This window comes from Neophocaena asiaeorientalis, unplaced genomic scaffold (genome assembly GCF_003031525.2).
Source record: "Neophocaena asiaeorientalis asiaeorientalis breed wild unplaced genomic scaffold, Neophocaena_asiaeorientalis_V1.1 scaffold353, whole genome shotgun sequence".
Taxonomy (NCBI): domain Eukaryota; kingdom Metazoa; phylum Chordata; class Mammalia; order Artiodactyla; family Phocoenidae; genus Neophocaena; species Neophocaena asiaeorientalis.
Window position 1 is genome coordinate 105,874 of NW_020175261.1, and position 21,830 is coordinate 127,703.

General features: G+C 35.1%; 1 protein-coding gene across 1 annotated transcript in view; it reads left to right on the forward strand.

Annotated features, from left to right (window-relative positions):
• The window catches only part of CIBAR1 (CBY1 interacting BAR domain containing 1), a 27,356-nt gene that overhangs the window by 1,836 nt on the left and 3,690 nt on the right, over positions 1–21,830 (forward strand). Inside the window, exons 3-9 of the mRNA XM_024765419.1 lie at positions 10–232; positions 320–554; positions 2,788–2,856; positions 3,825–3,926; positions 6,884–6,889; positions 8,096–8,200; positions 17,028–17,141. Of these exons, the coding sequence (XP_024621187.1) occupies positions 10–232; positions 320–554; positions 2,788–2,856; positions 3,825–3,926; positions 6,884–6,889; positions 8,096–8,200; positions 17,028–17,141 (854 nt within the window). The remainder of the gene's footprint in view (positions 1–9; positions 233–319; positions 555–2,787; positions 2,857–3,824; positions 3,927–6,883; positions 6,890–8,095; positions 8,201–17,027; positions 17,142–21,830) is intronic.

Here is a 21,830-nt window from a genome sequence, read left to right on the forward strand (position 1 = left end):
CCGGTGCAGACGCCGGGTGGCAGCCGGGCGCCTGGGCAGCATGGCGCGGAGCTGCCCCGGGAGCCGCCACCCCGCAGTGGCGCCGCCGGCCGGAGCCAGGCCTCTTCGTGCGCCTGCACTGTGGGATGTGGAGGCCAGGCCCCGAATGGGGACCTAGAGGAGGAGGATCGGCCTTAGGAGATGGTGGGATCTTTGAAGGTTTGCGCCGTCGAAGCTGCAGAATACCCCGGGAGTATTGGCATAATCAAATTAACGTGAAGATGAAGCCATCTCATCTCAAATGAGAATGATTTGCTTTTTGTGTCACCTTTTTCTCTAGGGATGCTCAAACCAGACAACTGCAAGATGCTGTCACAAATGTGGAGAAGCACTTTGGAGAGCTGTGCCAAATCTTTGCTGCTTATGTGCGGAAAACTGCCAGACTGCGAGACAAAGCAGACCTCCTGGTGAATGAAATCAACGTGTATGCCTCTACAGAGACCCCGAAGTTAAAGCAGGGCCTGAAAACCTTTGCTGATGAGTTTGCCAAACTTCAGGATTATCGACAAGCAGAGGTATGGAGTGAAGTCACACCGTCATGTTATGAATGAGCCCTGACGTAGTGGACCGAGGAGCCGTGAAGACTTGTAATCTACCTAACTGCAGTGGCGAACACACTCTTGATGATAAACGTACCTTTTCATGTCGGTAACATTGTGTAAGTCTATTAAAGGGACGCTTCCTGTGATTTTACCGTTTTCAAACTAAACTCTAGGGTGTCTTGAAGTACTGAATTTCCCCACCTTACTTGCCAACTTTTGGCCATGGGGTGGCTATTTGCAGGGCGTAGTAAACGTAGTACCCCAGGGCAAGAAAAGGAGCATGATTTGTGTCTTGTGTGCAGGTAGGTATATTTTAAAGTATATATGGAGATGGAAGATGTTGGAAGTGGTGATGTGAGTGAATAAGTAGTAAATGAACAAAAGATTTTTGTTGCTGCTTCCATGCTCTGGAAAGTTGACCAATGTTTCAACTTTGGGGGGGGGCAGCGGGGGCGGAGGGGGAGTACAGTATTATTAATTCTAGTCACCATGGTATTATGCATACAAACCAGTAGTGAAATTTTGTGGAGTTTTTTTGGTTTTTTGTGGGTTTGTTTGGGTTTTTCTTGCTTTGGGGTGGGGGAGGGAAGAAGGTGGTGTTGTAATTGTTTAAATTGTTAAAGCCCATTTACTTTAATACCTCATCAGTACTTTCACTTATATTTACTTCAGGATTCAAGATACAGGTCAGAAATTTTCACTTTAACTTTTAACTTGTCAGAAGTTGCCCAATTAGAGCTGCATTGCTTCTTTTGTACTTTTCTCATCAGTGCTTCTCTTCCTTTTTAAAAGCCTAAAACAGAAATTTCAATTATCAAAAAAACCTCAGAATCAAAAAGAAGATAATGATCTTTAAACCTATAACTGCTAATCATACAGAAATTTGAGTAGTAATTACTTTTGGGGCTACTTTGGGGGAAAATGTTTCGTTCTTGTCATATGATATTCTGTAATAAGCAACTCTCAGTTATGTGTAACTGGGAACTTAATGTTTCAAAAGTAGTTTATACTCACAGATAATACTAGAACCCTATGTTAGCCAATAATTTCATTGCCCCTTTCTAGAAAACGTTTATGCTATTTATCAAATAGCAAACTGAATTGATTTACATTTGTTTTTTTTATTTCACTTGCTTACCAAATGGTGGAGGTGCTAAAGAACAATGAACAAAAGGTAGGCTACAAAAAGGAGAACAGAAAAAAAGACTTGGCTAATCTTTACACTGAATAATCAGTGTATGGATTATTTGAAATGGAATAAATAATCCTGAGTATTCATGGATTTGATTTTAGGATTCCTAATATTTAAATGCTCAATGAGAACTTGATCTTCTCCATTTTCCTAAAATTTTTTAAAATGAAACATTCATATACATTCTGTTTATAGAAACTAAACAAAAATGAATATGGAGTGATATACACTCACTGATTATATAAACCTGTATCATCAAAAAAAAGCCTTTTTCCTGCTACAAAAGTAATACATGTTCATTTTAAACAATTAAATACATGTCATCTTGTATTAGCTATCCTGAAAAAGAAAATTTTAATGTCCTGGAGTTATTTTTCTTATGCTATAGTTATATACTTGCCTTAAAAAATTCTGTTTCTTTAGTGCCTTCCACTAGTGCTATTAGTAAAAGGAGAAATTACTCAAAATCTGATAAATGTTGTAATGTTTAAGAAAACCGGTTTAACTCTAAGAGATCCACCATACAGTATAACAGCTCAGAAACACTATTTATCTTGTTCTCTAAGTGGTCTGTAGGCTTTTTTGCTTTTGAGGATTGTGTTGTTTTAAATGTTTCCAATATGCTATATTTTTCAGCTTTGATTTTCTTATCTGGAAGGTTGGGCTTTTACATTTCGGATATAATGTATGTAAAGTATCCATCCAAGTATTAAACACACTGAAAGTGGTAGCTGCAATAAAATTTGAGGTGTCTTAAAACTTACCAAAAGCTTTTATTGCTACTGCACAGCTTAACAGTTTTTAATGTATTTGAGTTTAGGTTCTGAGTCTTATCAATTTCTGGTGGTTATTCTTTTATTTATAATGGTGACTGACATTTTAATTTAAAAAATTTCAAATATTAATCGGTGTAGTAATTATGTTCAGGTTTGACAGCACAGGTTTTATTTCAGAATTTAAATTTTGATATGTCTGTGTTTCTTTTCAGTTATATTTTATAATAATTTTCAATAGGTTGAAAGACTTGAAGCCAAAGTAGTTGAACCTTTGAAAGCTTATGGAACCATTGTAAAAATGAAACGAGTAAGTAAATTCATTTTTTCTACTATTATTAGGTATTCTGGCAAAACATATGAGGTTTCCAATAACTGTCCTTTTAATAAAAGGTACAGAGTAGTGTTTAGTCATTCTTTTTACATACTCTGAAGCATTCTTAGAACTTTGAGAATAAGGAAGTATTTTTATATACTACTGTAGCATCATAAAGGCAGTTTTGTTTATTATGGAAACTTTAAAATATTTAATATTTATATTCATGAAGAACATATGGACAGAAATTATTTTACTAAATGAATTTGTTTATATTTTTGTTTTAAAGCAGGCGATAACATGTAAACTAAAAATGAATGTGACAAAGTTTTTTTTTCTTAATTTTTTTGAGGTATAATTGACATATATTAGTTTCAAGTGTACAACGCAACGATTTGATGTTTGTATATATTATGAAATGGTCACAATAAGTCTAGTTAACATCTGTCATGATACATAGTTACAAATTTTTTTTCTTGTGATGAAAACTTTTAAGATCTAGTCTCCTAGCAACTTTCAAAATGCAGTACAGTATTATCAATTCTAGTCACCAGGGTATACATTACATTCCCAAAGTTCTATTTTTTAAATCAACTTTATTGAGGTATAATTTACATGTAGTAAAATGCTCCTGTTTTAAATGTACACTGAGTTTTAATAAATGTGTATACATCTGTAACTACCACCACAATCAAAATTTTATGTGTGTGTATATACATATATATAAATATATATATAGTTTTGCATTGAAATTATGTCATTATTTGAGAGGATATTAAACTACACACATGCACACAGTCTCACACAAAAAGACACACACTGATTATGCAATAGTAATAATTCCTGTGGTAATGATGCCTGGATCAAATAGGGAGTGTTCTTCCCTTCTTAAAACAGAGAAGTGTATATTTTACTACTAAAATAAGGGATTTTTATTAACAAAAAGAAATGCCTGTTTGCAGGATGACCTCAAAGCAACATTAACAGCAAGGAATCGAGAAGCTAAACAGTTAACTCAGTTAGAAAGAACACGTCAGAGAAACCCATCTGATCGACATGTTATTGTATCCTTTGAATTTGGGTCTTTAAAAAGATACTTTGTAAGGTATGCAGTACAGAAGTAAATATATATGGAAATGATGTATTTCTACTTTAAATGTGCAAAGAATATGAATGTAAAGTTTGAAAAGAAACACATGCATTTACAAATTCTCACTATGGAAATTAGCTAATTTTTTTTTTTTTTTTTTTTTTGCGGTACGCGGGCCAAGCCCTAAATTAGCTAATTTTAAAGAGAATACACAACTTAATTCAGTCGTATGTTGTTTTCCACAAGATATTCAAAATATAAAACACTCATAAGTGTAGATGTTTTTATAAAGAATAAATACAAAATTCTAAGATTTTTTACATAAATGATGACTAAATATTAATTATAAAGTTAAAGATCTATCATTAATCCTAATATATCAGTGCCTTCTCAGCCCTGCATTTGAGAAAAGGAAGGAACAATAATTTTTTTCCTGGTAAAATTCCCTTCATCTTAAAAAACAACAGCTATGTGAAACCACAATTATGACTTCCAGCCAAAGACCCTCAGGAGATTCAAGAGTATAATTGAGGTCCACAGCTGGACACAGATCTAAATAGGAGTGTCTACTGTAACAAGGTTCTTCTGTTCAGGATGATTATTTGTTAAACTAGAATGTGCCTTGTTCAAAACTAAACAGGGACTTCCCTGGTGGTGCAGTGGTTAAGAATCCGCCTGCCAGTGCATGGGACACGGGTTCGATCCCTGGTGAGGGAAGATCCCACATGCTGCGGAGCAACTAAGCCCGTGCACCACAACTACTGAGCCTGCGCTATAGAGCCCATGAGCCACAACTACTGAAGCCCGCGCACCTAGAGCCCATGTTCTGCAACAAGAGAAGCCACTGCAATGAGAAGCCGGTGCACCACAAGGAAGAGTAGCCCCTGCTCACCGTAACTAGAGAAAGCCCACATGCAGCAACGAAGACCCAATGCAGCCATAAATAAATAAATAGTTAGAGAAATAAATTAACTAAATAAAGAAAATAGCATCTGGCTAATTGCCAGCAACTGGGATAGGTGCAGTTGTATATAAAGTACTAACTTATCCCGCTGCCTCTTTTTCCCATTCCTTGTGTCTCCTCCCTACTTCCTTAAGGTTTTTTACAGCCCACCTTTGCCAGAAACCACATGAGGATTGACTCTTTGGGGACATTTGAGGTTCCAGAACACCTCCATTTCTGAGGGGAATCCCTTGATTAGTGATTTTGGGCTGCACCAACAGCCTGGTCCTCCTTCCTTTGGACCAAAGATACATACACCCAACCTTGTAATAAAAATGGGCAGCCACATGTCTGGGATCTACAAACTGGAGATTATAGAGTCTGGGTTTCAAGCAAGTCAGACAAACTACAGAATGCTGGAAAATCTGACTGACAACTATGGACTAAGGCAGAGACTAGGGAATATCACCAGTTTTTAAGAATCAAGCCAGAGGTCAAAATTTTGCTGCTTTGTTTGGTGGAGGGGAGAGTACATAAGGGCAGAAAAAATGTCACATCTGGAATCTTGAGGAGGTGGTAAGATTGATTCAGGGGTATTGCTATGGACACTCGATGTGGAAATAAATGTCTTCCTAAGACAGACGCCTCTGACTTTGGTACTTTGCTGTAAACACTGCTGTGGAGGCGGCTGTCTTATACCATAGACAGAGCAGGTCAGGAGTTCACACAGGGGGAGATAAAGCAGCAACTGAATAGATTATGGCTGTAGATGAATTGCCACACTCAGTGGGAAAGGTGTAGGACTCCAGTGGATTTTGACAACCTGAAACCAGAAAATAAAGGACAGTCTACATATAAATGCATTCACTATAAATATAAAGGTATTCTATCATAGCATCATAGAATATTTACCAGGATAGACTCTTAAAATTCATCTGATCTTCAAAAGAAGTACATTAAAGTTTAGTATATAAAATAAAAGAGTAGTTCTGGTATAAGAGGATGGGGTAAAGAAGAATCCCAGTGTTCTGCCTGGACCCCCTAAGGCCCCTGGTGGCTTCTGAAAAAGCTTGCAACAGTTAGAAAAACACCGATCTGGCTCACTCTTTTATAAGCCATTTTGCACTCATGACTAATTTCATTAAATATACTGATATCCTTATTCATAAAGTTGTATCACAGTATTTTAATCAAAAGTATCTCCTACCCAAATTGGTATGTTATAGGATTTTGAAGAATTTTCAACAAAAGGAAGAAACAGAAATCTGTATCCACTTTGCTAAAAATAGCTGTGCGAATTTGGGCACGTGGCTATGCCCGAGTAAAAGGATTTGAGACTAAGAAATGAATCGTAGTTGCTGGAGTGTGGTAGAAGGTTAAGATACCCATGTCCCAGCTGTGGCTTCTGCTTCCCTGCTCTTTGCTAATTTAGCCAACTCTACCTACCCTTCCAGATTTTAAAATGAAACTGTCAATAAACGGGGAGGGAAGAGACGTTAAGTCAAAAGTAAGTAGTCACGGTAAAGAATTTCACAAGTCACATGTACTGAACAGTATTAGAAAAATAGTCTGCTTGAATATTCTCATTAGTAAAAGGTTAACATGCATCATAACTGTTAGAAATTTTTTCATAATAAATCCTGTGATAGTTATATTTTTAAAATTCTGAAAATCAGTAATAAAGAGAATTGTTTTTGATTACTGGTTATGATTAAAAGCATAAAAGTTTGCATGGATTTAAAGAAAACTTTATACTCTATATAGCAAATGTACACACAGATATATATAAATAAGTTTTAAATGCTTAGTTTCTTGAAATTGTATATCTGAATTAACCTAGTTGTAAGAGTGTATAATCAGTATAAAGTTATGATTAATGTATAATCTAATTGCAAGAAGATATAATTCTATAATAGCATATGATTTTAATTTATTGGAAGAAATTGTTCTATTTGAAATGTATTTTTTTCCTTTATGAAAAATTTCAGTCACAGGTGGGTAATAAAGTGATGTGTGAAGAGATGGACCCCTATAGTAAACCTTTTTACTTATTTCAATTTATACGTTTTCTTGAAAAAGAAAGCAAAGGCTTAAATGTCGTAATATTATGTTTCATAAAACTTTGATTCACAACTGCAAATTTTTCCTATGGAGTAAATATTAAGATGATGATATGTGATACTTTTGAGTAAACATAATACTAACATAGGAAACAACATTATTAGAAAGAGTTTAATCAGAAAATTGGGCCATGTTTTTAAAAATATGTTATTGTTTAACAAAAAATTTTAAATATTTTGGGGCAAACTGTTGTCCTTAAAGGAAGAGATGATTTTTTTAAGAGAAATACATGATTAGATTGGAAATGTTCTGCACTTTACAGCACTGTAGCCACTAGCTATATATATGACTATTGAGCTCTTGAAATGGCAACTAGAGTAACCAGTTTTTTAATTTACATTTGATTTTAATTAATTTAAATGTAAATAGCTACATGTTGCTAGTGGCCACCGTATTGATTGTACAACATGGATCTAGATAGTATGAGTACTTTGAAGGAAAGTATTAGATTTTCCATCTAATTTATTAGTTGCTGGTATATATTTTTTGTAATAAGCATTAACTAAGTAATAGTGTAATATTGTTAGCTTATAAGAAGAATATACAAATAGAAAATCCATGCTGAAATAAATATTTGTAGTGTATATTCTACTCTACCTGATTAGGATATTACAGAAGTAGAAACATTTCATGCATTTGGAGAACTAGAAGATTGAAAATACTTAAGTATTTGGGGGGAGAAAGGGTTAAAGGGGAGAGAGATAGTGAGGAGAAAAGAGTATGATAAATGGCAGAGACAGTGAAATATGTGAAAGCAGTAGAAAATATAGAAAATTGTTTTACAGTAAATTATCCAAGGGTGATATAGAAATAAAATGATTTTGTATGCAGAAAGGGAAGGAATTTTTGTTTTCTTTTGTTTGAGATCATGAATCATGTCACCTGAAAGATTTAAAGTTCTTTATTCTGCATGTGCTTATCGTATAGATCGTTTTACTTTATGTGGTAAAATATATTTTGAATGATTGACGCTGTTATGGCAAAAAGCCAGTACCGCAGTGGTAGCGTTTACAAAAAGACTCAGTCAAATGGATTCTGACTTGAGTTTTTCCTGTACTTTGGCGGGGACACTTTTGTAGGCAGAAACTGAATTACAAAGGGCCACAATGGATGCTGCTCGAACAACTCGCCATCTGGAGGAGACTATTGACAGCTTTGAAAAGCAGAAAATAAAGGATATAAAGGTAACAAAGTAACTGTTAAGGTTCAAAATATGTTTTCTAACCTTATTTTTTATTTAAATTTATGACAAATTTAAATTACTGATTTTTTTAGTCCATAAATAGTCTGTGTGAAAAAGATGTAAACAGAAACATGTCAAATATTATTTTCTTATGGAAACAATGGTATTTAAAGGGGCTCCATTCCCAGCCAAAGGCCAGATATTCAAATGTTATTACAAATAGTATTAATCACAGAAAAATGACATTTATTATGTTTTTATGTATCAGGTACGGCTCCAGGCACTTTACATAAATTATCTTTTAATCTTTACAGCAACCCCATGAAAGTGAGGTAGTGTTATCATATATTATGTAAAAAAAAAAAAATTAAGCAGAGATATAAAGTAACCTTTCTGAAGTATCATAGCCAAAAGTCTGAACTATAAACCAATTATGTATTTTAAAAATCTGTGCTTTCCATTATGATACACTATCACTAATTTTTATAGCTTATGTTTCTAATACGTACATATTATCAAATAATTAAGAGTAGCTAACCACATAAACTTGCATCCAGCATGGTATGGTATCACAAGAATTGACTTATTATAACACATCAGTAGATATTCAGGATCATGGACTTGAGAAGGTCTTCAGTGACTTTCTCATAGGCATCTTGGAAAGATTTGGAGCATTACTTATGATCACATTATGGCCTTTAAAACAAGTCATCTAAGGATGCCGTTTGGCTCACTGCAAATTTTCCTGGAACAGCTTTTAAAGAAAAGTATTTTTTGTCATTTTAATAGCTTATTAACAAAGAAAATATCCTGCCTTCAAAAGTTACGTTCTTATCAATAAAATAGGCATTATCTGCCACTTAATTGTATCATTTCTCTCTACAATCCATGAAACAACATTCATTTGCCCTTTTATTTTTTTTTAATTTCCTATCATAGTTGCATAGGATTTCAGAACTTTGATTTTTCTGATAGCCAGGCTCAAACGTCTCTACTTGGTCCTGAAGATTAAAAAAATTTTTTAAAAAATGTAAGCCTTTCAATTCACTCTGCACCCTGCTGTGTAGATTGCTACTCAGGAAGAGCACCTCAGGAGCTGCCCTGAGACAAACCCTTTTACCGACATAGAAGAGTGTGGGCAGGGCATTACATTTTACAACTGCTGACATCCTCTCTCAAATTGAGGGAGAAGGGAAGGAAGATTAAAATAATTGGCTTTAATCTGAAAAATGAGATTGGAGACTTGTGAGGTATGTCTGATTCATTGCCACCTAAGTAAGGGCTTCTTCAGTGACTTGGGAGCCTGATTCCTCACTTTACCACTGTTCTTCATGCCTAAAAACTTCTCTTTTACACATCGCAATCTGTGTCTCTGATCTTTAGGCTCACTTCAGTGTTCCATCTGCATGCTGGCCAACTCTACAGGTGTTTTTAATCCCATGAGCATCACCAATTACAAAACGGGCAGAGACAGTGAGTGCATAATTCCCAATTACAATTCCTACAACCTGGGATTTCCTGAAGCAATAGGACATGGAGTAAGGGACTGCACAGTGGATGGTGCACAGAGAAGAAAAGGGCTTCCAAACTTCTCTCTTGGCCTGCTATATCATGACCCTGGAAGAGGGAAGTCTTGTGGTGGTCACAAAAAAAGAAGACAGGAAAAAACCTACTTTTTTAAAAATGGAGAGAGAATTCATATACCATACAATTCTCCTATTTAAAATGTACAGCTCAGTGGTTTTTAGTGTGTTCAGATATGTACAACCATCATCACTCAATTTTAGAACATTTTTATCATCTCAAAGTGAGGCCTAGTACACTTTAACTTTTACCTTCCTGCTCCCCCAGCCCTCACCCCCAGCCTAAGCAACCATCACTAATCTCACGTCTCTTTGGATTTGGCTATTCTGAACATACATTCCATATGAATGGAATCATAAAATACATGGCTTTTGTAACTGGCTTCTTTCACTTAGCATGCTTTCAGGGTTTAGCCGTAGTGTAGTATGTATCAGTATCTCATTCCTTTTTATGGTGGAATAATATTCCATTGTATGGATATTAAGCACATTATGTTTATCTTTTCATCAGTTGATGGACTTTCGGATTGTTTCTACCTTTTGGCTATTATGATTAATGATATAAACATTCATGGACAAGTTTTTGTATAGACATGTTTTCATTTCTCTTGGACATTTCATTTCAGTTCAACCATATAACCTGTTGAATTGCTGGTTCATATGGTAACTCTGTCTTTAATTATGTGAGAAACTGCCGGACTGTTTTCCAAAGTGGCTGTGCCATTGTATTTCCCCACCAGTAGTATATGAGGGTTCCAGTTTCTCTGCATCCTCACCAATACTTGTTGTTCATCAGACTTTTTCATTATAGCCATCCTAGTGGATGTAGAGTGGTACCTTATTGTGGTTTTGATTTGCATTTTCCTGCTGATGCTTATGGCCATTTGTATATCTTTTTTGAAAAAAGTGTCTATTCAGATCTTTTAATTGGGTTATCTTTTTTTATTGCATTTTAAGAGTTCTTTATATATTCTGGATACAGATCCCTTATCAGATGTTTTGCAGTTATTTTCTTCCATCCTGTGAGTTCTTTTCACTATCTTGATGGTGTCCCTTGAAGCACAAAGCTTTTTAATTTTGATGAAGTCCAATTTATCTTTTTCTTTTGTTGCTTGTGCTTTTAGTGTCATATCTAAGGATCCATTGCCAAATCTGAGATTATAAAGATTTATCCCTATGTTTTCTTCTAACACTTTTATAGTTTTCATTGTTAAGTCTTTTATGCATTTAATTTTTGTGTATCATGTGAACTGAAGGTGTTAAACCCCATTCTTTTGCAAGTGACTGACTATCCAGTTGTTCCAGCACCATTTATTGAAGAGACTGTTCTTTTCTCATTGAAGTCTAGGCACTCTTGTTGAAAATCAGTTGATGTGGTTTTGTTTCTGAACTCCCATTCTTATTGATCTATGTCTATCCTTATGCCAGTACCACACTGTCCTGATTAATTAACAGTGCTTTGTAGTAACTTTTAAAATCAGGGTGTGTGAGTTCTATTTTGTTCCTTTTTAAGATTGTTTTTGCTATTCTGGATCTGTTGTAATTCGGTATGAATTTTAGAATCAGCTTGTCAGTTTCTATAAGTCAGCTGGGATGCTGACAGGGGTTGCATCAAATCTGTAGGTCAATTTGAGGAGTACTGCCATCTTAAGATTAATTCTTCCAATCCATGAACATGGGCTGGTTTTCCATTTATTTAAATCATCCTTAATTTCTTTTAACAATGTTTATAAGTTTCAAAGTGTAGGTTTTGTGCTTTTCTTTAATTTTTTCCAAAGTATTTTATGATTATTGATGCTACTGTAAATGGAATTGTTTACTTGATTTCATTCCAGTTGTTCATTGCAAGTGCATAGAAATACCGTTGATTTTTGTGCATTGATCTTATATCTTGCAGCCTTGCAAAACTCATTTATTAGGTCTGATAGTTTTTTGCAGATTCCTCAAGATTTTCTACGTACAAGATCATGTCATCTGTGAAAGTGTACACTTTTAATACAGGCCCCCATGACTCTAGCAAACTCCCAGAAATATGAGTTCCAGAGATTAATACCAGGGTCTGTTAAGGTTATGAATCTCTGTTCTGTATGTCTTTCCTCCTTACTGTCAAATTGTTCCTTTTCCAAGTTAGGCCTCATTTGAGATGTTTTATGATAAAGAGGGATGCACAGATCCTGTACCCAAAAGCCTCGAAAATCAATCAGAAGGGTTACTTTACCACCCCCTTATTTCTAACAAAAACAATAATCAGATATTGCCATGTTGATTTTACCATGTCTGACAAACACCTCTGTTTGTGAGATAAATTCTTGGAAAAGTCAAAACTGTTGATCCTGCTCATGTTTTGGGAGAATCAGACACAAAGCATTTTTTTTTTTTAAGAACATTCTTATTGTACCTGTTATCAGGCTACTGCTTCAGATGGAGGCAGAGCTTCTGGGTCTTTCTTTAACCTCCCTGGGGGTAGAAATGATTGGCAGTAGTAAGCACTGCTCATAACTGTATTAACTGTGTTTGAGGTGGGGTTTAATTGACAAGTCCATCTGAATTTTAGCAGCAGTGTTAATTAGTAAGGTAGCACAATTTTTAGGAAAAGACTTTTGATAGGAACCTTGCAAAGAATCTGTCTTTCTGGGAAAAGCTGGTATGAACTTAGTTGTATAGAATGTGGAAGAAAACTCACAATCCTATTTGTTTCCCATGTAATGGAAAAAGTCATCAGTTATATGGTGTCAAGGGAAGTTCTGACCTATGAAAACGATCTTGACCAGGGGTCACTCCTGGAACAGATAGGGACAGGAATTCAGTATTGGTAAAGTCGCTGACGTGAGCCAGAAATAGCTTCAAAACTTAATTTTTAGTAACTTTATTTTTCTTACAAATAAATATGAAATCACCATGACTTTTTTTCATAAAATTATTGAGAAAAATGTAATAATTCCACTGCTCAGAAATAAGCCGTTTTGGTTTATATCCTTCCAGACTTTCTTTCTATGAAATATACTCAAGAAATATACTAATAAGAATAACAACAAATATTTCTTAGACATTAACTATGTCACACATTCTAAGCATTTTATATGGATTAACTCATTTCCTCCTCACAGTGTCCTATGAGAAAGGTAATATTATTACCACTATACAGTTTTATTTAAATGGGGCCACACTATATGTAGCATCTTTTTAAAATTTAATATATCATGGATATGTTTGTGCTGAGGAAACAAAGATCCATATTGTCCGTAATGGCACCCTCATATAGTATTCTTCTATATGGATATATCAGTTTATTTAACCAGCCCTCATTGATGGACATCTAGATTATTTTTGCAATTATAGATCTCGTTGCATCATTAAACATCAGCCTTTTTTCTGGTCCAGTTATTCTCTTGGGATAAATTACTAGAAGTGGCATTCTCATTCAAAGAGCATACACACTTTCAATTTGGATAGCTGTTTTTAACTTCTGTCCACAAAGCTTTAACTAGTTAACATTCCTGCAGAACCTTACATGAGCACACCAATGTAACAATGACGAGTGGTAGTATTTTTAATAATAAAATAATCTAATAGGTGAAAAATCAGTATCATCTTAATTTGCTACAGTTACTACTGTTGAGGCAGAGTATTTTTTCATATATTTAATGACACATTTTTCTTTAGTAAATTACTCACATTTGACCTTAGCCTATATTTTTATTGAGTGTTGGCATTTTTCTTATTAATTTGTAAAAATTCTTTATATTGAGAATATTAACCCATTATATTAAAGAGAAGATCTGTTGCAAATATATTTTCCCATTTTGCTGCTTATGGTATGTTTTTACCACCTTAAAGTCTTATTCTTGCTGCCAGATCTATTGATCTTCTCCTTTTTGATTTCTGCCTTGGTGTCATGCTTAGAAAGGAGTTTTCATCCCGAAGATTATATAATTATTTGCTTATATTTTCTTCTAGTGTTTGTATGATTTTTTAATATTTTAAATATTTCATTTTATGCAGTTGTATTCTGCATATGGTATGAGGTAGATGTCTAACTTTATTATTTTCAAATGGATAGAAAGTTCTCCTGACATCATTTATTAAATAGCCTCTACTCTGGAGAGCTGCCATTTCCCATTTGCCAAAATTATTAACAAGACCTTTTATGACTTTTTTGTTAAATATCCTGCTTTCTAATTAAACTAGATGGAGGCTTTAATGTGATGATAAGGAACATTTTCTAATATAGCTGGTTTACTCCTTGGACAATAAAAACAGCACACTTGTGCTGAGCACTTACTCTAAGCCAGTTACCATACTGTACCTTTTCTTGGATTACATTTAATCCTTAAGGCAAAACCTAAGATGTTGAAATTAAGGAAAAAAGAACAAACTGTTTAATACTACACAGCTGATTTGTTTCCGTCTTGATTTGAACCCAGGTTTATCTTAATCCAGAGCCCCTATTTTAAACTACTAGGCTACCTGCTTTGCAGAATACTTGCCGATGGGTAGAGAATTTCATATTAGCTCCCCCACCACCCCCACCAATAAAAATTAAGTACGTACCCAAATGGCCTTCTAGTCACACAAAATAAAATTGAAAATGAGGGAAAAAAAGTAATGCGTGAATGCCTCTGTCCCTGACCATACTGACCCATTCCAGATTAGCAGATTACATGAGATCATTGAAAGCTATGTTTATTTGAGGAAAATTTTTTTTAAATATGAATGGATCTTTCAAAGTTCCACCACCTTTCTGGTGACTCACTGAAATTATTTTATTTTAAAAACACAATGTTTTTATGTTCTTTCTTATACCAGTTGTCATCTGATTCTTCCTTGCTGTTATCCTCCTCCTTTCTGCCCATTTTCCCATGTTTTATGAAATTCTATGAATAGCTAGAAAGAAAAAGTATAACTGGTAGTTTTTCCTTCTTATTATACTCAGGGATATAACTGTCCTCTCTGATAATCTTAAGGCTTCATGGTTCTTGGGTCAAAAATTCCAAGTCTGGAATACTACCTTAGCAATGCCACTGATTCTCCATCACTGTTTTTGACAGAAGAGTTAACAGGGCCATTCCCATCTTAAATAGATATATAGTATACGTTTTGTCAAGAAATAAAAGGTCATACCATAAAGGATTAAACCAAAGTATCACAAAACTTGAGTGATTTTTCACTCATTGTTCCAAGTAGTAAATAATAGCCATTTACTAATTAAAGCTACTTCTTAAAATGTTTTCTATTACTAAGTGAAACTAAATTTTGAGACTGCAGAATGCTAACAGACTCAAAGTTGAGCTCTGTCTTTTAAAATGAGAGTGTAATAGATTCTTTTATCAGAGGATATGGATAAACCAAAATAATGTATCATTCTTCAGTGACAGACATACCAACATATTTTCAGGGCTTACTTATGAGCTAAGGGGAATATAACTCCTATAAAATGCTATTATTAAGAAATTGTTAGTTCAGAGATGACATCACATTCAGCGATTTTGGCATCAGGGATTTAATAACTATATTCAAATATTCAAAAAATATTTTAAATTATTTTGAATTTTTTCCATATTCCTCAGTTACCACAGTGGAATAGACTTGAATTAAGCCTAAACCTACAGATTTAGGTGTAATAAGGCTGTAAATGTTTGGATTTCATTAGTTATTGAATAGTGTGTCAGTCTCTTAAAGATTTAGAATGTTCATTTGTAGAACTATTTAAAAAGAGGAGTAATACCCAATTTACTTGAGTGATTTAAGCTTAACCCCTTACTTTCTAGCTAGTCAACTATCTTAGGAAGACTGACAAGAGAAGTACCAGCCCTAGTCAAAAGCCATTCTACCTCTAAGGTATTTCTATCTGGAGATTCTTGGTGTGGAATCCAAAGTTGCACCTTGGCATAATGCTGTTTATTAGTCAGTTGCCAGTCCAGTATACCAGAGCACTTTGTGACCTATATGAAGTGACAGTAAAGGTCACTGTCAGTTATAGTTATAAGTCATTTATCCCAGAGCCCAATCTTTGCATTTAGCCCTACATATGTGCTTGGCAGCTCAGAAGGGTTACTTTCAACTACAGATCTATTTCCACTGAGTAGCAATCAGAAGCCTGTTAGTTCTCCCTTAAATATTTTTCTAATCCTTAAGAATGGAGATGGAGAGGGGGGAAAAAAAAATCACAGGACACTAAGGGATATCTGTATGGCTACTTTGCAAGGTGCAGGACCACTCCTATCTGGGTGGTTAACACAGGAGAACAGAAATGAAGGAAAATGAGTATTTGACTATTGCCTTCTAGCCTAACCCATCTCATCTCTATTGCCCCTTAAAGGACAATGCTTGAATATTTTCTATCCTATTCTTATTCTGCCCACTTCTCTTTACATTAATGCTCTGATTTTTTATTTTGATAAGGGACAAGATAACAAAAGGATAGATCCTATTTTATTGAAAACTTGTCTGGCTTGTATACTTTCCCTACCCACCGATTATCTCACCTCTGCTTAGATCAACATGCACATCTCTATTCATTTCTCTTTGCTCATGACCTTCCCTACTGTAAGTTGTCATCATCATGCTCATAGAGTTTACCTGTAGTTTATTTTTAAAGGAAATGATTGATTCCAGCGAGAACAACACGGTACAATGAGCAAGAGCTATAACTTTGAAGAATCAGATCTAAGTCTTAACATTATAGCTGTGAGCAACACTGGACAAGTCATATATTTGTAAACTGGAAAGCTCTATAAAAATGTATGGTGCTATTATCAGTAGTAGGAATATCATTATTACCAAGTAATCCCTTTGTGGTTAGAGAATACAAGTATCATATAAATATGATGGGATAGAATTCTTGCCTAAAAAACATTCTTTTAAACATCAGTTGCAGTTGCTAAAAAAAAACAGCTTCAGTACTAAACCGCTTTAGCTAATACTTATAGGCACTGAGCAACAGAGTACATAATGACATACATTTTAGTCAAATCTTTTTTAAAATCATAAATATCTAATAGAAGAACCGACTAAAAAAGGGAAGTAAATAATAAGATAGGAAATATTTTGTGTAATTTGAAAGTTTTGCTGCAGAAGGTCTTTGCAACTACTTTTATTCCAGTTATCTTTTGTACTTCATCTGCCCTGTGGAAAAAGACACCTCTGTATCTCATAAAATGCCAAGACTATATAGTAAGGAATAAATTTACTAAATTCATGAAGCAGTTTATATGATTGTTTAAATTCAAATCCTTGTTCTTTTAGACTATATTTTCAGAATTTATCACTATCGAAATGTTATTTCACAGCAAAGCTTTAGAGGTCTACACTGCTGCCTACCAAAATATACAAAAGATTGATGAAGAAGAAGATTTAGAGGTAAGACTACGTCCATCTAAGCTCAGTTCTTCTATTGATATGGAAATGTTTAAAAGAAAGCATTAGTTTGGGTAAAAATAGCTTAAATTAGAACACTACGTGGTTTAGATGTTATTGTATGCAGTTCCAAATAGCTCAACCTGTATGACTTCCTATTTATTTTTTAACTGTTCAAATTAACCATGGTAGAGTTCCAAGGATTAATCCAAGGATTAATATCTAGTAAAACCACCTGCCAAAGCCATCACATGAAATAATGTATCATTTTGACTAGTGATATGTCACTTACATGTGCTAAAAATAGCATTTATTGATTTGAGCTAACATTTGAGTGTTTATGCCACAACACCCAAAGCTTTACCGGCATTTTCTCACTCACTCCTTTGATGTAGGTACTGTTATCATTCTCGTTTTACAACTAAAGAAACAGGTGTAGAGGTTTTAAGTAACTTAACTTGCCCTTGGCCACTTAGCTAGTAAATAGCAGAATCTGGCTTCTAACTAGTTTTGTGGGACTTAATCAGTAAGCTATGAAATAAATGTAGGTTTACTTTGTACTGATAGTTAAACGCAAATAAATCTTACTGGCCAGCTAACATTAGAGCAATTAAATATCAAAGCCTGGTTTCAACAAGCTCACCTGTAGAGTTAATGTCCTACAAGCTTACCTTCCAAAAGGGGAAAAAAAGGCAAGTATTTTTGCTGAAATAGATAAAATATTCGAGATATTACTCTGTCTACAGTAGAAGTGAAAAAGGCCACGTACTCTCAAGATATAACCAGAATTTTGTATTACTAAGTGATAGAATTTGAGAGTGTCTGTCATTTCATAATTTTGAAGATTCCATTTTTTTTTTAACTGAAGTATCTATAAAGAGATCCCCTGGGCCTTCACTTTCCACTACTCTACTGGTTCCAAGAAACTTGAATTCAGTAAAACCAGATTATAGCTTGGCCAAAATGGAGAAAAGTACATGTTTTAGTATGTGTATATACATTTTCCAATGCTGAAATCTGATCTCAGTTTTACCTCAGTTAAGCATACATGATCGTATCTCTATTACTGTTTGTTAATAGATGGCTTCTTAAGTGTCTATTCCCTCCAAATACTAAAGCTAAGGTTTCTAAATTTTTATTCCTTTTTATATCCTATTTTTTTAAAAAATAGATCAAGCTTTTATCTGTAATTTGTAAAAGTAGCAAATGTTTATATAGTGATTACTTTGAACCAGCTACTGATCTATGCATTTTCATTGTATTATTTTAACCCTACCATCAACTTTAATAAAAGTATTTATTATCCTCACTTCTGTGGATGAGAAAACTGAGGCATGGTGAGGTTAAGGAACCTCCCAGAGGATCCCATAGCTAGTAAGTAACAAAGCTGGGAGCCAAACCCAGAAGTTTGGCTATAGACATTGTGTTTTTATCTTATCTATACTGCCAGAAGCGTGGTTCTTGATGAGTGACATGAACCATTTCCTACAAGAAACAACACTATATTGAGTGGCAGGTTCAAAATTGATCCCTCGCTTTTCCTACAGGACTTAAGTTTCCTTTACAAGTATTTTCATTCTCCTTTTTCTAATACCCTTAACCCAATACACTTGTCACTAAAGTCACTAAAAGTTCCTTCAAGCCCTTTGGACCCCAAGATTTTCCTTCTCATTCCAGAGGTCCTAGATATCTTTTTTGTCATGCCACTTCCTTTACCACTTCTCTTAACACTGTTCTTCATCAGCTAGCTAGGTAGGTTGTAGGATTCATTAAAAAAAATTCAAGATCTCAGGGCTGTGTGGTAGATGTGTTTTTGAGTATGAACTTCCCCATTTTTTCTAATGGGGCAGTATTGAGCAAGTTAACTTTTTCATGCTTCAGCTTCCTCATCTGTAAAATGGAGATACTTATAGTGCTTACCTCATAAAAAGTACATTCATCAGTTGTTTATTGAGCACCTGTTATATGCCAGACACCACTCTAAGTGCCAAGGATTTTGCATTATAAGAATTGGTCCAAGTTGTCAAAAAAGCAGAAACTTAAAAGGAGTTCAGACATTTAAAAAATATACTGTGTAACTATTTACATTTTATAATGTGAAGAAGAAAAAATATACAAAGAAAAAATAAAGAAAAAAATATAGTGTGCTGCAAGTGTATGTGATGGAGGATTCTAAATAGTCTAGAGAAAGAATGATTTCTTAATCAGAAGTTTGAGGGATAAGTAGGGTACGTGGCAACAGCTTTCAGGCAGAGAGCTCAGATAGGTATACAAAGGTCCTGAGATGTCATGAACTATAGGCCTAAGCTATCACTACAATGCCATACAGAAATTGTGGAAAGGAGAAGAGAGCAGTCTGGGGAAAGTTGTGTGGGACAAGTCGAAGTAAAATTACATCAAACAGCTACCAAGATGAGGAAGGACCCTTTAAATACAAGTTTCTTGGAAACAAGTAGAGAAAATATGCAGAGAGGAACAGAGAAATAATTTGCTGTTCTTCTTAGATAGCAGTCCTGACTTACTCAGGCAGCAGCTAATTTTTTGCATCTAGTTATCAGAAACCATCTTACCTGATTTGTTCTTCACATAAAAAGTATTGTCAGGCCCATATTCCCCTTCAAAAGATCACCTCTGTACATTCAGTTCAGAGCATATTTCAGATCTTGAGACTCACTCCTAGAAGAGATCCTGGACCATATTGGAAAATGCATTATTGCCAATAAATTAATATTCCTGTAAATCTGTTGTTTTGTAGTAGGAGACTAATATTCAACTGGTTTAGACTTTTACCCCAAGGGTTGTAAATTATCTTCCACTTCCCACTTTTATCTTTGCTAGAAAAGCTTAAAAAGGAATGTCGTTCTAACAAAAATATTTCTTCCAAATACCAGTGGATTGAGTCGTCCAGTTTTGATACCATACCAGGATGCCAGGTTCCATGTCTGGCACCAAAATATAATTGGGTCCTCAGTAAACTGTTCAATAACCTAATTATTAGCATGCCTGAATTACCCTTAAGCCAAGTCATCATACCTCTTGCGTTAAGTTTCATCCCTTGATTCCTTTTGTGTCCTGCACTTCTTTAAGGTTTAAAGAAATGTGTAGAGACATCCCCTAGTTTGGGTCGTTTTTTTCTCAAAACACCCAGATTAAGTTCATGTTAACATCATTCATTTACCAGGCTACTGTCTTAAGCTGGAAGGAACTGCAAAGATAAAACAAGGCTTCTTGCTCTAGAGGAACTTAAAACTAGTTGTAGAAACAGACATGTAATTACAAAACAGTGAGATAAAAGCTGTACTGAGGGTATAAACAATAGGAGCTACTGACTAGAGAACAGGGGAAAGCAGAAAAAAGATGGCATTTGACTTGGCTCCTGAAGGATGAATAAGTGCGCTGAAATTCCAGGCTGAGGAACCAGCACTGCAAAGTCACAGTAGTATTACGTGTTCTGCATACAGGTATATATGCTAAAAGTGAAGTATAACGGGTAGGTTGGGGTGATTGTAAGCCTTGAATGTTACCTAAGGCATTTAGACTCTCAGTAGTCAGGAGCCAAAGTTTTCTGGTAGAGAAATCATATTTTGGTCTGTAGTATGCTAATTCTAAGTAAGCTAAAGATGTATAGAGTCAATAAATTAAAATAGAACTACCTCAGGTGAGAAATTTAGGGAGAATGCCCAGGCTCCTAGCTTGGTCTAAGGTTTTGGTAATGTCTTTCACTGTAAAGGTGAATCCAGAGCTACACTGTCCAGTATAGTAGCCATTAGGCATATGTGGCTATTTAAGATTAAATTATACTTAAAAATTCAGTTTGTCAGTCACGTAAACATTTCCAGGGCTCAGTAGCCATATGTGGCCTTTTTGGACAGCACAGAACAGCAAGCATTTCCATCATCTCAGAAAATTCTATTGGACGGTGTTGGTCTAGAACAGAAGGTACTGGGGAGCATAAATATGGCTATCAGAAGAGTCTACAGAGAATTGGTGGAAGGGTAGCCATTAAACACTATGTAGATCTTTCAGAGAAAGTTGTCAAAAAAGGTAACGTGGCCTAAGGGAAACCCTTTAAAAATATTTCAGGTATATGCAGTAGAAAAAGGGATGTGAAGAAATAGAGCAGCTAGCACATGAAGAGTTTCGTGATGGCATGCATGGAAAAGAAGTTTCAGGACGAGGTCAGCTGAAGACAAAAAAACAACTTTGGTGACTGACAGCAAGACCAATTTCAGTGGAAGGGGAAAGCCTAATTGTAGTTTGTTGACAAATGAAGTAGAATGTTTGAGAAGATTTTTAAAAAGTAAAGTTATACCTTGAAGTAATTTTTTTTTTTTTAATGGATCTCGTTTGTGGGGGAGGAAAACTGGAGAAAGAGCTTTTGTTTGTTGAAGTTTCGCTAAAGGGAAAATGCACCTTGGAGAGAATCAGAATGACATTTGCTTTAAAAAAGGAAAAGGGGGGCTTCCCTGGTGGCGCAGTGGTTGAGAGTCCACCTGCCAATGCAGGGGACGCGGGTCCATGCCCTGGTCCGGGAAGATCCCACATGCTGCGGAGCCCAGCGCTGAGCCTGCGCATCCAGAGCCTGTGCTTCGCAACGGGAGAGGCCACAACAGTGAAAGGCCCGTGTACCACAAAAAAAAAAAAAAAAAAAAAAGAAAAGGGGAGGGGGAAGGGGTGGGGGAAAAAAAAGGG